This window comes from Cyanistes caeruleus, chromosome 9 (genome assembly GCF_971803275.1).
Source record: "Cyanistes caeruleus chromosome 9, bCyaCae1.hap1.1, whole genome shotgun sequence".
Classification (NCBI taxonomy): Eukaryota; Metazoa; Chordata; class Aves; order Passeriformes; family Paridae; genus Cyanistes; species Cyanistes caeruleus.
The window spans coordinates 29087932-29105864 of record NC_141709.1 but is presented as its reverse complement, the minus strand read 5'-3'; the positions used below and the strand labels follow the sequence as shown (position 1 = coordinate 29105864).

The 17933-nt window shown below is 42.7% G+C and overlaps 1 protein-coding gene across 3 annotated transcripts in view; it reads right to left on the bottom strand.

Moving 5' to 3' along the window:
- Nucleotides 1-300: 300 nt before the first annotated feature.
- ZFYVE9 (zinc finger FYVE-type containing 9) overlaps nt 301-17933 on the bottom strand; it is a 57223-nt gene continuing 39590 nt past the window's right edge. For all 3 annotated transcript variants that reach the window (XM_023932412.2, XM_086842086.1, XM_086842085.1), the window contains exons 11-19: nt 12150-12374; nt 9789-9871; nt 8954-9058; nt 5979-6129; nt 4774-4854; nt 3243-3405; nt 2316-2421; nt 1320-1496; nt 301-797 (exon numbers count right to left, since the gene is read on the bottom strand). In XM_023932412.2, coding sequence (XP_023788180.1) covers nt 636-797; nt 1320-1496; nt 2316-2421; nt 3243-3405; nt 4774-4854; nt 5979-6129; nt 8954-9058; nt 9789-9871; nt 12150-12374 — 1253 coding nt within the window. In that variant the 3' untranslated portion in view covers nt 301-635. The remainder of the gene's footprint in view (nt 798-1319; nt 1497-2315; nt 2422-3242; nt 3406-4773; nt 4855-5978; nt 6130-8953; nt 9059-9788; nt 9872-12149; nt 12375-17933) is intronic.

The window sequence follows — 17933 nt, the reverse complement described above, 5'->3', positions numbered from 1 at the left end:
GACTTTTGTGGTAAATAGAGGAGAAGGAAACTAGCCTATTACACACACACAACTGCACTTCAGTAACTTTCAGAGAGATGCCTGTCCTGCTCCTCTGGACGCACAGACAAACAAGGTTATGGCTAGGGAATCTTTCCCTATCTTTCAAGGGCTTCTCCAAATGTATTTCAACCAATAATCTGGTCAAAATAATGTAAACGTTTTTTTAATGTCTACAGAAAAACCACAAATGGCATTAGGATGAGGTCAGAATGGAGGTCTTGATTGTTTCTTACATGTCCATCTACAGACAGTACAAGGTTGGAATTTCACTTTTTATTTACGCCCCAGTGATCTTTGCACCCTTTGAGCATTGAGAGTACATGACTGTAAGTCTTTAAACATGAGCATTTTTCTAAACAGTAACAGAAGTGGATTAGCTGCAAGGATAGCATAGCCATGTTGTAGTATAGAAGCTGCCCTGATCCTCTGGTTGTTGACAATGCATAGAAGATTCAGAATTATGGAACAACTGTCCCACCCCCCTCCCCCCTTCCCCAATAGTGTTAACAAAAGCTTAATTTTCCAGTTTTAAAGTGCAAATGATTCAGATACAACTGCTGCTGGAACAGGTCTGAACAGAAAATGAAGTCCTCTTATGAGATGTTTTCCAGAATATAAAAGATGAGCTCCATTATGACTGGCCCCTCACTCAATTGACAGGCCCCTCCATGAATCACTGGCACTAAGGCACTGTCCAGGTCATTCATGTATTGAGAGGGCAGTGGCTGTCCATTGCTCCCAGCTTGATAACCAACCTAAAAAATACAAAGAGTGGGTTTTAAGAACAGGACACCAGGCTATGAGTCAGGGGGCAGGAAGGGAGGAAGAGCTGTGGCATCTTCCAGGGAAGTCAGGAACTCGAACTGGATCAAGCAGGCATTAAAGCAGCTTTTCCACTTGTCTTTGTGCATCCTTGTGTTCCCAGTGGCTGCCTGAGTAAAAGAAGCCTCTTTTTTCTCCTCTTTTCTCAAAGCAGCTCCTTGGGATGAGCAGGATTCTCACACAGCAGTAATTGCTGACAAAAAGGCCAATTAAGAGTCTTCTCTAAGCATGGAGCAGGTGCTGCTCATGCCATGTGGGGGTCAAGCCTGTGTTAATTCAGGCTGGGCATTGGCTCCAACAAATGTCCCAAAATACCAAACAACAGCAGCAGCACCTGATTAGCATCTGATACTGGTACTTTTTCAGCATTCTCCTGGTTAAAGTGGTGTATTCCTTTTCTGGGGAATGAACAAGAGAACAACCCCCCAGTTAAACCCAAACTACTGAAGACTTACTTGATCAGAATCCAGTGTAACACGCAGACCCAGCTTAGTCATTCCATCTTCTTTCAGCAGTTTCAGATGAGGACACAGAGCCAGACAGAAAGCTTTTGCCACATTTTCAGTCAGTCTGCTGTGATCAGCTGGGTCACTCAAACCATTGTGTTGCTCATCATTTTCCAGAAAAAACACCTGAAGGGAACATAAGACGTGACACTTGGCGTTTCTAGAAAATTTGGTTGACAAGTCACCTTAGGGAGGAAAAAATAAAAAAATTTCAGAAGAAAGATTTAAATTTAAATAATCCTCTGAAACCTCAGATCTGGTCAAAAGCCTTGCTATGGAAATTCACTATGTATGATACGTGGTTTTAATAACATCTGTTCAAAAGCAGGTTTTTAAGTTCAGAAAAATTACACTTAATGCAAGCCCAAAGATCTCTGCTATTTTTGTCACTGAATTTGTTTCTGTTGAGCCCAAGTGACCTGGGGAAAAAGGGCACACAGGGGCTGAGCTGCAGAGTAAGGAACTTGGTTCCTCCTCAGCAGGCAAACTGAAACACAGAAATATTTTGACATCAGCATTTGTCTGCTGGCACAGTCACAGGCAACATCAGCCATGCAAGCAGTTTCTGAGTGATTTATGCCACAGCACTATAACATGCAACATTTTAGAGAAAGTGGCTCAAAATAACATTTCATTAAAAAACAATTTATATTAAGATTTGTCTCCATGTAGAAAGGCAGCTTTTAACACAAAGACAAATGAAGCCAACTGTTCCTGTGTGTAACACAGCAAGTGTTGTTGTGGTCCCGCCATGCTGAACAACCCTGATGTGAGCAGCAGTGGCCGGAGCAGCACATGCAGTGGGAGGATGTTTTATCCTGCAGGATGCCACCCTGCAGCTCCCTGTGAAAGGCACCACAGGAAAGGCTGGTGGGGAAGCATGTGCTGCTTTTCCTGTGGTGAATGGGGGAGCAGCTGGCTCCCGTGCCGGGCTGATGGACCCACCTCTGTCCACCGGATGACCTTCCCGTTGGCCTTGTACTCGGAGCCGTGGAATATCTTCACGCTGGTTATAGATTCCATGGGCTTGCCATCAATAGGGCTCACAACGCTGCAAAAGGGAAGGAGGAGAGTGAACTGTGACTCAGCACAAGGCCTGAGCTGGACAGAGCCCTCTGTAGAAGAGAATGACCTTGGAATCAGAGGGCAGTTCCTGAAAGGGGTCACACGCACAATGCAGGTGCAGGAAGAACCTTCCTGAAGGTTCTCAACAAAGCTTTGCAGCACAGCTGAGATCCTGTAAGGTTCTGACAGAGTAATGAGGTGTTTCACACAGGCTGGACTTCTGTTCATTCCTAAACTCAGTGTAGGCCATCAATACCTGAAACACAACTTACACGAGCCAGGACTTGATTGCAGACCCTAAGATTGATCTGGAGAGCCCAAAACTACAGAAATATCCTTTCTAGGTGCTGATTCCTGAAATATGGAATCCATCACAACAGCACTTTACTGTCATAAATACTTCAGCTGCCAAATCCACCTTTCTTTTGGCTTAACTATCAAGTGTCTAAAGATACTGTTGATGTTCAGCAATTTTGTTTCCAACTCTACTTAGTGCAAACTAAGCACCAACAGAGCAAAGTGACCACAGTGTGCAGGGTTCAGCACTGAGAGTTGGAGACAGATTACTGGTTTCCAATAACTGGATATCGGCAATGCCAAAAAAATCCACAGCATTGCAAATTTTCTAAATGGATGCCCCAAAGCTCTGGTATCTCAATTCCATTTCCATTACAATTAATTGCATCTTATCACTCAAAACAGAAGCACAGACTTTTAATTCCTATTGATTTGAAGACTCACGGGCCTTAGAAGATCAATTGAAATTTTTAACAGGCACCAATATCAAGTGACTGCTCCTCTACTTACCCCTTATGAAAGTTTTTATCATCTTCTACCCATTGAATGTGAACGTGTTCCTGAGGGTCTTCAGCATCTACTTTGCCACAGGTGATGGTGAAGTCTTTCATCTCTCTCAAGGCCTGTCTCAAAGAGTCCATGTTCTCAGCAGTTATCTGGACCATCACTCCATCTAGGGAACCAAGAAATCCTTATAAACCAAGATAAGCCATGCCAAACAGAGCCTATGTAGAAAAAAAACCAAACATCCTTCCTCTGTTTGCAACAGAAATTAAATGTTCATTTTAAGCATCGTGGGCACCAGTGCTTCATAAACCCATTTCTTAACACTCACACCCCTGAAACGCAAACTTGCTGAGTGCTGATGAGGGAAAACACAACAGTAAGAGAAGGACAGCTCCCAGATGAAGTCAGCTGTAGCAAAGTCCCCGTGAGTTTGCCTCACAACTGCCCTAGGCCACCCTCAGAAACCCCAGGTGACACCAGTCATCTCTGTTGGCTCTGGAAGCAGCAATCCAGCAGTGACAGTGGTTCAGAAGTCAGTGCTTTCCTGACAGTGGCAAAAGATACAGAATTTGGATTCACAGAATTAAGGTTGAAAAGACCTCCAAGATCATCCAGTCCAACCATTAACCCAGCACCACTTTGGGTCAATCCTCAGTTACGGCTAAAAGAACAGAAGTGAAACACTTCTCCATATACAGCTGGAGTCCCCCTGTGCCTCTGTCTTACCCTCAGCACCAGCTAGACACAGGAGATGGCACAGTGACCTGCATGCTCTGGTGGCATGGGCTGCCTGTCAGCCCAGGGACCCAGCCATGGCCACACACTGAGAGCTTCGAGCCTGGAGCTGGTGCAGCAGGAGGAGCTCCTGCTCGCCCTCGGGGCTCTGCCAGCTGACTGCTCATGTGGGCACCTGGCATCCCTCACCAGCGAGGGCAAGAGCACTGCTACAGCTCTCCTGCCTGCATTGTCACAGCTGCAGGGACCTGACTGCACAGTTGTGCAGCTCAGCTAGCAGGCACTAACAGCTTTCAGCTGGAGCACCCCAGCACCAGCTCTTTCTGTGATACAACAAACCAGATCTGAGAGGGATCAGCTCAGTGATCTCAACCTGTCATGTTCTCATCTGCCCACATACAAGCACATAAACAATGCACATTCACACCTTTGCACACTGCAGAGCTATTTGGTAGCAGAGGAATTTTAGCAGGGCTTCCTCTGCTGTTTGATGGATTATACATTCTGCATTTCTTAGGCTCACAATTTCCTCATTCAGCCCAAACCAGTGAATTGATCACAGGCTCCCAAGCCAAGTATTTAGTATCTTACCCTCATTTTCTTGTGACCCTGTTTTGCAGCATCTGCACAAATTCCTCCTTGTTAAAGGGAACAGGGTGGTTTTTGCTAAGTAGGATAAAGCTGAAGCAGCAGCAAGACTCCAAAGCCCAAGGCATATGAGCAGAGAGAGCCCTGCTAGCGGCAGAGCTGAGCTGGGCAAAGAGAGCAGTGTGTTTTAAGCAAGCAGTTCAGTTCTTACCTTCCACAATACTGGATTTGGCAAGGTAGCCTGAAGAGGATTTTAAAGCTCCACTGAACACAAAGAAACTGGCACCAGTCACTGCAACAACAACAGGAGAGATTTTAGTGAGGCTTTTGTCAAAGCGATGCCTTACCCAAGATCAGGTATCACAGCTCTATCATCCAGAGAAGTGACCACCCTGAATCAGAACAAATGCTGCTTGGAATTCTGGTGCCTATATTGCACATCATAAGCTTGGATATGCAAAGGCAAAGCACACAGTTATTTTCTAAATTGGACAACTGTTTTTGTCTAAATTAATGAATGCTTGTACTTTATCACTCTCCCTCTATCCATGCCCTAGACACCTCTGAGTTTCAGAATGACTAATTTTGGGTAACCAAGTACACAACTTCTAAATGTTCCCACACAGCTGGTAGATTATGAGTGAGCTGTTTATGGATCACTCTGTAACACCAACCCACCAGCAAGGCCACAGCTCAAAGCCACCTGCCTTAAAGTGAAATTATCTTCAATGACTACTAAGCATTATGAAATTCCTGCTAGAAATCTCTCTTCTTGTCCCATAGGAGAAGTTAACAGAAGTCAGACAAGACTATCAGTCCCAAGTGACATTCCATGCCAGTACACTTGCTGGAGTGACCAGTGATACTGGGCAAAACATCCAACTCAGCCTCTGTCTTGTTCTCATTTAGAGATTGTTTAAATGTCTTTGCCAGAAATGTCCCCAAACCCACAGCATTTAAATTCTCAGCACACAGCTGCTGCAGCCTTTCAGCACACTGTAACAAAAATATACCCTGGAAATTAATGGTCTAATTAAGGTGAAAATGAGAAGTTTTTGGAAGATGAATTATTAAAATGCTGCTGTGGTTGGTTATTCTTGTATAACTTTCTGTCCCACTGAATCTAGTCTTCCTTTCACATAGTGTAGGTCAAGTACAAGCAACCACAACCTCACCTACACATCCAATAATGCCAAAGCCAGCTTTCATTACTAATGGAGAGGTGTTGCCTAAGTCAGTTCCAGCACAAAGCTGCCCAGTCAGGGATGCCAGCAGTCAGACTGATTTTCTCTAACAAAAACTGGGTGAAACCCAGCCAAATGCAGCTGTAGCCAATTCACAAAGCCCCACAAAGCTGGGGCAGCAACACAGGGGCCAAGCAGCCATGCAGAGCAACAGAGGCAGGGCTCCCCTCACCTTTCCTGGGCTGGTTGTGGATGCTGATGGCCTGTGTCTGGTAGTTGCCGTCATCGTTCTGCACACACACCAGATGTGAGTCTGCCTTCTCATTGAAACACGCTCCCCCTGCCAGCACGTGCTCATTGGATTTGTTCATGGCTTTCATCATCTGCAAACACAAAGCTTTAGCATTTCCACCCAGTTCATCAAGCACTTCCATAAATAGGTGGTTCTTGGAGCAGTTTAACCAGAAGCTTCTCAGGTTCTCATATTCCATGTCAGGTTTTAGCACTCAGAACCATAAACTGCTTTTGAGAAGAGGGTTCAGGTCTTTTACTGCCTGGATGCTTTAAAGTGCCACCTTTTGTGCAATTAAGGTAAGTGGTATAAGGGATAGCTGAGCTACAGAAGTTGCAAAAGGTTTTATCTCTACCTGGCTTTAAAAATACATGGGGAAAAAAAAAAACCGATGAGAACAACCCTGGGAGGAAATACTTGGTTTGTTTACACAGCTACAGTTGTTAATGACATAAATCAGAATTGCCCCTCCACAGTTCAGTGCCACATGGGCTCTCAGACTGGGGCCATTTCATCCTGTTCTGCCACAGCCAGACACCAAACCTTCAGTGGCTCTGTGCTTCACCTGCATGAACTGGTGAAGCTGGGATCAAGGTTCCCAATTTAAAGACTTTAAAAAAATATCCAAATCATGGACATCCAAAAAAATTTTTTCAAAGGAGGCCTCCAGAAAGCATCAAAAAAAGTTGGTGATAAATCTGCCCTTCAGTTCTGCTGACTATCATCTAACATACACCCAGTATATGTAACATACACCTTGACAAAATACCCTTGTAGATTATATAGCTTCTTTTCTTTTCTCCACTCTTCCTCTTTGTGGAGGCTCAGACTTGGTGATTTTTGATACAAAAGAAAACTGAGGGAGTCACCCAACTCTGGAATTTGTTTCAAACACGAAAATGACATGTTTGGTTAAAATAAAAAAAGTCAAATTAAACGACACAAATCCCCCCGCAGTGAAAACCCAGAAAAATACGGAATTATTTGACATCTCCTAACAGCACTCACACTCCCACCTCTGCTTCCTGGAGCTGATAAGCATGCAGGCTACACACAACACATTTGTCTCTCTCAGTCCAACAGAAAACCTTAATTACAGTGTCAGGAACATTAACTGATGCTCGCTATTGACAAATGCAAGCACAGGTGTAATGTTTGGGGAGGAAACTTAATTAAGATTTTACATCAGACTACAGTGTCTTTCATTATCCAGTTGATCATGTCATGCTCCAGAAACTGGATTTTAGCTCCAGAACAGCCACATTTGTGGAGCCTGGCAGTTGCCTTCAGCACAACGAGAAACTGCTGGATGTGGCAACTGTGCTTCCTTGGAAGGCAACTGATTAAGAAATAACAGTCACCTTTGCTGAGGGACTAAACAAGCAACTAGGGACCTCTAACCTTTAGAAAATTTAAATAATTTTGAAGACAAAAATATGTATTTAATAGCAAAACTATATATCAATTGTAATTTGTTAACCACAGGCTGAATTCTCCCCATTGAATACATGCATGAGATTTCAAGTTAGTTTTTCACTTTTTAGATAGTGAAAACATCTGAGTAAAGGTCCTTTCTAAATAAAAGTAAAGGTCTTATTATTTAATTCATCTGGAGACTGGCTTGGTTAGAGGAGGGTGATGGTAACATCAGGGTGATGGGTCTGATCCCTGTATGGGCCATTAAGAGTTGGACTCGATGATCCTTGTGGGTCCCTTCCAACTCAGAATATTCTGTGAATTGCCGAATCTTAATTCAAAGTAAACTCATGAAAAAATTCCTATTAATACAACTTTTCAAATGAATCAAAGCTATGAACAATGTTAAATAAGTAACAATTTCTCCATCTAAAAAGTTGAATCCTTGCATCACACCAGGAAGAGAAGCCAAGCACTATGCAGAGGTTTTCCTACGTCCCTGACACAGGAATTCTCTCCCAGTCCCGCTCAGTCCACAGCTGGCACAAGTGGAGCTGACACCTTGCAAACACCAGGCACAGCTGACAGTGAACTGCATTGTCTGTGCCATTCCAGACTGAATTCATTCAAACCTCACTGACCTCTTCCAATCTGGCACAACTGCATCAAAAATTAAAACACCTTTTAACAGATCCTTTATCTTCATCAATTTCATCTTTTTCAAACTTCATAAAAGAACACTTTTTTTCAATGAATTTTTTTTTCCTCTCACTTATTTTACTCAAATGCTTCCTGCAGGGAAATTCTCTCTTGAGATAAAGCTGCATTCTGCTCTGCTCTGCTCTTACAAGAACTTTTACAAATACCATTCTGCTCAGGAGGTTTGTTCTCACCTCCACTCTGACAGGTTTCAAACTACCAAGGTACCCCCTTCTCTTCAGACAGAACACGAAATCAATCCCCTTCTCCACTGTTCCCTTTCATTACTGTTAAAATACCTCCTCCCCCAGCTTTCTCTAGTTAGCAGCACTAACTCCTACAGATGCTGACTGATTTTTTCACACCAGAAATCAAGTATAAAATTTCAACATTGAGGGAACTTTTATATAAAATAATCAGCAATCCAACAATACTACAAAATGCTGTGAGTGGGAACACACAACACAAATGAGAAAAGCTAATGGATGTTTTCTTCCCAGTTTACCTCGAGTGTAAAGTTTGTGAACTTACTTGCTCAAATCAAACATATGACACTTTATGTAAACAGTTCAAAAACCTGAAGAAAAAGAGTTTAAGAGTTTAACTAATACTTAATGGAACTGCATTCTTCCTGTGAAGCCAGGCTCATTCATTTCCAAAAGCTGTGCGCATTACACAGTTACTATTTGCTTTTGAGGTATTTTTGCTTAGTGGTACTGAATAAAATAAAAATTCCTCTAGATCCCAGGTACTCCAATCACAAAGAAACTGTACACAAACTTATGTATTATAAGCATTACCTCATTATATCTGTTGCTAGGTATTTTGATGCTGGTTTTTCTGACTTCCATATCAACCACTAAACCTTGGACCACAGGCAGTGTGTACTGGTAGTTTCTGAAGTCCTGATAATTAAAAGAAGATTTTAAGTTAGCCATGATGATCATCATTAACACTGTAGGTTTCATAACTATCCTAGTGACTACCACTTAGCCCATTCAAATAATTGTAATCAGTGACTAGAAGGTAGGGAGGGACAGAGATACCACAGTGTGCAACTCATGTTATTGCAGTACACAAACAAAAAAAAGTCATTGTGGCTGTTAGTCATTTCACACATTTTTGTACATCAATATTAATGTTCTCCAACCTTGAATATCATCACTGTATGTAAGAAAATTTGCTGTGTTCTGTTTCATTACTAGATAGAGTTACTTGTTTTTCTAGCAGTGAGATTAAGTCATGCATCAAAGAGAATTTCATATATTGAAAATATTTGCAAAGTAGGAAGAGATAATAACGTCCCTTCAGTCGGAGTGTGGTGTAATCAGAGAGCTGTGACTGCACACTGTGATGACCCAACACTTCTGAGGAAGCAATCTGAGCAAACAATGCACTTATTTCAAGATCCAAACATCCCCCAGCAGCCAGGTTTGGGATTTGACTTGTTATAATTCACTGTGTTGTTGAAAGCTAACACCCACTCTCAGTACCAGCAGGGAAATTCATCCAAATCCCCACTACTTCCTCTTGCACCTCCTGGACCTTCCAGCTACTATGTGTACCTGGAGCCCCCATCTCCCCACACAGATCCACTCACACCAATGGAATGTACAAATTCCAGCACAGACTTACTGCAAGGAGGTTCATGATCGTGTGTCCAGTCTCTCCAAACAAAGGCTTACGGAATCTGACACTAAAAAGTGGGCATGGATAAACTGCAATAAAACAGAAAAGAACAGGTCAGATGGAAATTTACATAATCAGATTCTACAAAACCAGACCTAAATATCATCTCCACAGCTGAATGTGGTAAGCAGCAGCTAAAGAAGAGACTGGGAAGACTGGAATTTAAAAAGCAAAAGGACAGAAGGGTTCAACATTATAATGACCTTACATGTGTCATGGCTGCTTGCCCACCATGCTAGAAACAAGAGTAACTTGTGTGGAAAGCTAACAGGTGCCACACTATAAACCTGAAATAAGTGACCTGGGTCCTGATGGCAAAGTTGACCTTTCTAAGTGCTTTTTTCAGGCTATTTCTTGGAAATGGCTCCTATTTTTGTACAACCATCCTGCTGCTCTCCACTACAGCATCATCAGTCTTTCAATTCTGTGGCTGACATGTGACATTCAAGTGATAACCCAGATTATTTTATTTCCTGTTTTCATTATTTCATGAGAGTGTGGCAAACTCCCCAGGGGTACGTCAAAAACAATTTAAAGGACATTTATGGTATGTCAGTGATGTAAAATATCTGCATTCCTTGGCTGATGTCCATACCTGTAAAACATCTGTGATGCAATTCTGAGTGCAGGGCATGGATCTGCCTGCATTATGTTATGTTGCAGCAGAAGCCATCACAATGCTTGGAACATGACTCATGCCCTGGTACATAATGCCAAGGTTTCCTAAACACATGTTTGAAGGAGGATTCTTAAGCTATCCTCAGGCAAACACTCAGCCTGATTTCCCCAAATGCCACACTCCCAGTTCTCAGTGTGGTCAGAAGGGACTGCAGAGCACTCAGCATCATGTGAATAACATGAGGATTTCCTGATTGAAATCAGCTCCAACCTCTGGACACTGGCTTGGTATCTGAAAGTGCCACACACCACATGGCAACCAACCCGAGCACAGTGCCCTGAGGCACCAGCAAGGGCTGAACTTCCTGTGCTGCCACCCTGGTTTTAAGCAGCAGCTCATCCCAGATGCACCAAATTCCCTGAGCCTGAGCTGTTGGGCTGATCTGCGGATGCTCAGCAGATGTTTTCTGCACACCCAGCAACCCGAGGACATAAAAGCAGCACCTTCCAGGGAGAAACTGAGGCAGTGCCCTGCAGTCACAACTGGCACAGCTCAAGGGAGTGTGCCTAAATCCAAACCACAGCTGTTGGAAAGATGCAAAGCCTGGTTTCCCAATATATCAGAGCAGGTACTTTTGTCATTATCAAAACACTTATTTCTGTGCTCAGAAACAGATGTCACATCCAAAATAAGAGCATTTTTGTTTGTTTTTCTAAATACTGATGAGAATAAATGCGCTACTTAAAAAAATGCCAACAGATACCCACAAAAACCTACACACCCTTAACATGAATGTTTCTTTGGACAAGTTTAACCTTCTGTCATCATCCTCGGAAGGCAAATTTTGAGGATTTTATTTTTTTCCTCCAGCAACACACATATTTTGTGGAAAATTCCCAGTGTTCTCAAAACTTTAAAAGGTAAAGCAACAAATCTCTATACAGCATATTATAAAACTTATTCTGTTAAAAATGTTCTGAAAAAGTTCTGGGAAAAATCAACAACAGACCATTTTCACAGTAAATTAGATTAATGAGACATGCCAATTAAAACTGCAGATGAGTAAGACATACAATTTTTGGCCTGTCATGGTGGAAACTGCCAGTAATGCCTTTACTACAGCAATGGTAAATGTCTCTTGAAAATTATTTTAACTTTATGCTAATTTCATGCTAACTGCTAAGATTTTGTTCAGATGAAACATTGTCTCCAGCCTTTTTATTATTAGTTGCAACAGAATTTTTGCAACAAACTGCCAAGCTTGCCATGCACACATATTGTTGCTCTCTGGAAAATGACCAGGTTTTAAAAACCTAAAAGCAAATGGTCTTTCATTTCAGCATGGAAAGAGCTTAACATCTCAAAGGCTCTGCCTTGTGCTAACTACGCCAGCTAATCAGACTTGTTCTGCACATAACTCTCAGGTCTCTAAATAAATTTGGATACAAACATGCCCAGAGCTAGATTTGTCTCCACAAAAACCTCCCTGATGAGCCAGCAGAGCTGTAAAAAGGCTGTAGGTCCCATCACCACCTCAGTGCTGCACTGTGGGTCTGACACACAGCTCTTCCTTGCCTGTTTGAGCCTGGGTGGCTCTGACAGATAACAATCCATGGCTGGGGGTGTGCTCTGAAGCAGAATTCCTCCATTCCCCTGCAGAAGTTACTCCAGCAGTGCCTGCTACTCACGCCTGTATTCAGCTCCGAGTCTCAGCATCAGCCGAATGGGGAACACTTTGGCCCAGGGAGTCTCCCACTTCTGGATGAGAATGCCAAACAAGTATGGTGGGGTTGGGAGCACCAGGTCCTGCAGGGACTGATACGTCGCTGCAACGTACAAGAACCCTCCATGTTCTTTGCTTCCAAGGAAGCTCTGGCTGAAAAAGGAGTGTCCCAGGTTGCCAACAATGTTACCTATGGGGAAAAAAAAGAGTTCATTACTTCATTGGATTGAGAGCTGTATCTACAATGTCAGGAGTTTTTCAGAAGGGAAAAAAAATCCATGTTAAATTCACTTTGCTTCCTGGAGCATTAATGTGTATTAGCCACACCTGAAACAATGACTGCTGCACACAGGTGCTCAGGTTACCTCCTGTGCAAAAGCTCCCCAACCTGGCATTGGACACTTCCAGGGATGGAGCAGCCACAGCTGCTCTGGGAAACCTGTGCCAGGCCCTCGCTGCCCTCTCAGGATATCACAGGAGAGTTCAGGCCAGTATTGCTGCTAAGCAATAAAAAACCTTACCCTGGCACTACAGACACACCCACACAAAGCCTCTTTTCAGTGCCTTACAGATATTCAAGGGATTTCCGCTGCAGAAGCTGCAGTTGTTTGAACTAAACTTTTGGACTCAGCTGCAGTTTAAGGAGGGGTGTGCACCTGATCAGACAATTAATGTCCCCTGGTTTTCTTTACATTTAGGCAAACCACTGGGGTGACTGCTCAGACACGTATTGAAGATCTGGGTCATTTCAAGAATTACACAAAAGACTGTTTATTTCATTAGTACACTTAATGTAAAATGCAACTGAGAGAGACACAGGGGAGAAACATCACTAATTTTTATTCACATTTTCATTCTTTGATGCTTCTAATTTCCAAAAATGTTTACACTCAAATGGCTGAATGAATCTGAATGTTGATTAGGTTATTATAGCATCCAACACAGCATTTAACATCGAAGCAAAGAACCATGGTGCGATTCCTTTTATCAAATGACAACAACAGCATGCAAATAATGTACAGAACAGCTGATCACAATTCTCCATAGAGAGATGTGAATATTAATAGTCCTGATTTGCTCTCAAAGAAAAAGGCAATTTCAGAGACCGTGGTGTGCTTGATCACACCACTCATGAGGAATTGCATGGGACTGAGGTACTCATGCAGACCTCCTGGGCTTCTGGAGCATTCCCAGGCTTTCCCACCTGCAGACAGAGACTGCTAAGTAGGAGTTTCTGCTCTTTCTCCACCACCTCCTAACAGAGTGTTTGTATCTGACCTCAAGGAGATGATGTGCACGTCTCCATCTGCTCATCCACTGGACACTGCCTGCAGAGTTTCTTCCTTTTTACACGCATGATACACACACAGACAAATGCTGGGTTTTAAGTAAGTAAAAATATGAATCACAGAAGTGATACTTTGACATCCTCAGCAATACAAGTTACAATAATACAGCTATTCCAGCCCTCCCTCTGGGGATGTCACCATGCTGCTTTGCAGGCTCCCAGACCATCTTGGCACAATCATCACTCAGTACTGTCCTTCACATGACTTGGGCCCTCCAGCTTTACATATAGTGACTGGCAGGTCTGTAAGCAAAAGGCTCCTTTTATACTCCAACTAACAAATAAGCTCAGGGGTTTCCTTATTTTTCAAATTTCAGGGCCCCTTTGTGGATTTTTATTTTTTTTCTGTACTCACAAATGCTGCACAAAGTAATTTATTAGGTACCGCGTTAGAAAGTGACAGCTTTGGCAGCCCAGCATCCCATAGCAGGGTGAGGCTCATGCAGAGCTTGCCACTGTCCTGCAAAGCCAGATACACACAGGCCAAAGCTGATCACCCAGATCAAACCCCAGAACTCTTGGAGTGGCTACAACTTCTCAGCTGAGCATATTTGATGAGAAGTAGCTACTGGTCAAGCTACCATGAATAATAGAGCCACATCAAATGTCAGCTGCTGAGAATCCCTGCTCCTGCCCATGTGCAAATGCAGCTCTGTCAGCTGTGTTGGGACACTAATGCCTGCTCAGTGAAACACCAATGCACCAACGTGGGCATCCTGCTAGTGAGCGCAAACAAGTGTATCCACTGGTGTTCATGAGAAAGATTTTCACTTATCTAAAATAGCTGCTGGCACTCATTTGCTTTTGCAGTTCCCACCTACCCTCACTAATCGCCTCTTCTTCATTTATACTTCCTTTTCCCCTTCCCATCTGTTCTTACCCAAATACAGCTACAGGCCTGATAATAAAGTTACTTGGTGAGGTTCTCAGTTCCAACAACTTGACCACAATAATCCTTTTTACCCTTCAAGTCTATGACGTGTATGAACTTCCAACCTGCACTGAATTCTGCCCCCTTTTCTGTGTATTTTCTCTGTGAAGAGGCCAAGCAGAGTACAGCTGTACAATCCTGCACGGATCTGAGACGTGTGGCACTGCCCACTGGAATGACAAAGCAATCAGACATTTCCACTTGAGACTGGTGCCAAGTGCTGCAGCAGAAGGGGATGACTACTTATTTTTTCCGTTTCAGGAGATGGAGTTTCATCAGCTCACACGCCTGGGATGCCTTAATAAGAATTTTTCAGCCAACGGAAACGTGGAAAAAACCCTTAGAGTGGAATCTGCAACTCAGCTGTTCAGCCCTTTCCTTCCATAAGCCACAGAATCATAAATTACTCCTTCTGACACAAGCAGCTTGCACAGTGCAAGCTCCAAGAGGCTGCCACCACTTTAAGAGGACAAATTACTGGGATTAGGTCGCTGTGCTGCAATTCATTATTTATAACAGTTTAAGAGCCTGGATGTGGACAGCTTGGGAAGAAGCAAGTGTTTTCCTACACACTTCTTTAGTGCCCTTTTAAGTCAGCACAACCAAGTCAAAAAGCCTCTTTGGGCTTGTCCCCCAAACACTTCTGCCCTGACCACGGGTTGTCAGTCTTTCCTGCCCTGTCTCTGAAGGTGATTCCAAGCCAAAGCCCCACTGAGAAGTTGCTATTCCCAGCCTGACATTGTCAAATCCAACCCACTGCACCATTACACATTTTAAGCACAGAACTGTTTCAGAGGCTTGTAGAGAAAGTGTAGGCGTCAGAAAAACCTTCAAAAATAACTATCCTTTGCAAAAGCATGTAATTTAATTTAAAACATATCACAACTTCCTTTCTAATGAGGCAATCTCAGAGTGAGCAGAAAGGTGCCTTTCCATATATTAAGTTCCAGCACCTGACATCAGACAACTGACATTATTTAGGAAGTGCTTTAAGTGTGCATGATTCATCTAAAGCAGTTCTGCAGGAGGTCAGTACTTATTCTCTTCTCAATTATACTGGTTTATCCTTGACTTTAAATCTTAAGCACCTCTACAAAGTCTCCAGAAAAAAAAAGATGCTTTTATCCATGGTGTTTTGAATCCTACACTTATACATCCTTCCGTGATGAACAATGTGCTTTGTATAGCAGTTTGGCAATTCCTTCTGGCCTCAAAATAGTCTTTACCAGGAAAGGTAGATGGGAAAATAAAGAGATTCCTGTATTTATTTATGGCCCTTAATGTGTGTTGAAGCCAGTTAGGTACTTCTACTAAAAAACAGTGAGGTTAAATTCTTAGTGTATGCTTCCTGTTTTTTGGTTAATGCTAGATCAAAAAAAAGTTAATGGCATCCAGACTCAGGCCAGACATTTATTTGTGGTTTGGGGAAGTCCATCCAGCCTCATTCCACTGCCATCTGGAAAAGCCAGGAACTGCCATGTACCAAACTCTGCTGGCAGCCTGAAAACCCCAGCACCCCAGTCCTGCAGCAGGAGATGCAAAGCAAAATTTACCTGTGAACAATCTTGCCAGATGGATTTTTTTCAAGAGCAAATGAGCACATTTCCTTTGGAAAAGGCACACAAGCCAAGTCACTCCAAGAGCCACAAAGAGCCATAGAACAGCCAAGACCATGAATGTACCTTGATGCCCCAACACATCTGTAGCAGATGCCAACACTGAGAAAAACCTCATCAGCTCCATATTCAAAGTTCTGGCTGTGGGCAGCATCTTTTTTTTGTAACACATCAGAAAGTAACTCGGAAAGAGCTTACTCCCATTGCCAAGGGCCATAATGCTTCACTTACTATCAGTGAGAGCAGCAGCTGCCAACATCCAAAACTCTCAGGCTACTCTGTGGCAGTATTCCTAACATCACTCACACACCTCATATGAAGTTTGATTTTTGTCTCCACCTTTCCACAGACCAGTTGCAGGGATGTATTCCTTGGTTAATCTGTTCTCTGTTCAGAACATCTACATGGGCTTCTTTAGAGATTGACTATTAACTTCCACCATATTTAATTAAAACCACGCTGGGTAAAAAAATGCACCAACGGTGTCAGGGATAGACCGACCCTCACAAGGAATACCCCCAAAAACCTCAAAGCCATTTCAGACAGTTGCCACATTTACATTTGCACTACAAAAGTAACAGTAGCTTTTATTGTCTTCCAGCACAGAGCTGATGCACTAGGGCATCTCTGGCAGCACTACATTAACACATCCAACTGCCTCAAAGTACCCATTCAGAGGGACAGAAATTCTCATTTTCCCATTCACTGCCAGGCTTATGGCCAACAGACAAGGATAATCACGGGATTACTACTACAGCAGGGCAACTGCTACAACCACAAGAGAAATCATTAGCTTCCAATTTCAAAACAAGAAAAGCAACACAGAGGGAGCTTGATGACAGAGGGGCCAGAGAAAAAGTAAAGTGATGAAAAGTGAGCAGCAACAAATACTTGCCTTAATTTACTTTATTTTTTTATAACTCGCATGCATATAGCCTGTAGTGAAAAATGCCATTTTTCCTTCAAAATCTCTCTGCTGCCACCCTACCAGAGCCAGCCTGCAAACAACACCCAGCACAGAGGGCAGGACTCTGCCTCCAGAACAAGTTATCCCTTCAGGAAAGCAGAAATATCTGGGAAGAGGCACAAGTACATACAAGAACTATGTGCTTCTAGGCCTGAGCACAAAATTCAAACTCCTAAATTCATGTGACTCATGAAAAAATAATTTGCTATGGATTGGGCTTTAATCAAACAAACAAAAAGGGATGCTGTGTTTTTCTGCTGAAAACAAGAAATCTAAAATCACTTCATAGCAAAATCAACAACATTAAAAGTAATTCTTGTTTCCATTCCAATAAAAAGTACTGTAGTGTCTTTTTCTTTTATTACTGTTTTTAAGAAAACTTATACTAAAGGAAATAAACAAAAATAAATAAATAAATAAATAAATAAAATAAAAAACATCCACAGAATTTATTTCAGTTTCTTGATACAGAATATATTTAAGCCAAAGTATTATATACTGAGAAATGAAATGGTGAGGCAGGCTGTTAAATTGTCTCTAAATTCTACTGGGAATTCTTGTTTGCTCTCAATGTCTAAATCATCTCATTGCCAGGAGAGGTGCAGTACCTTTGAAATGAACAGCCTGGCAAGCACGGCTCCACCTACAAGAGCAGAACTGCTAACCACTTCCAAGGGATTACAGACACCAAACTGAAACCCCTACAGCATCACCTCCTCTCTGCCTGAATAATGTTTAAAGCAGCCAAGTTACAAACATGCTAACAGATCCTTCTGCCTCTCAAACAACGCGTGCCTTGGGAAGAAAAAAAGGATGGATATTGAGAGAGCGTTCCAAAGTGCTTTGGGAGTTTATTAAGGTGCACTATTCTACAAAACCTGCAGGCA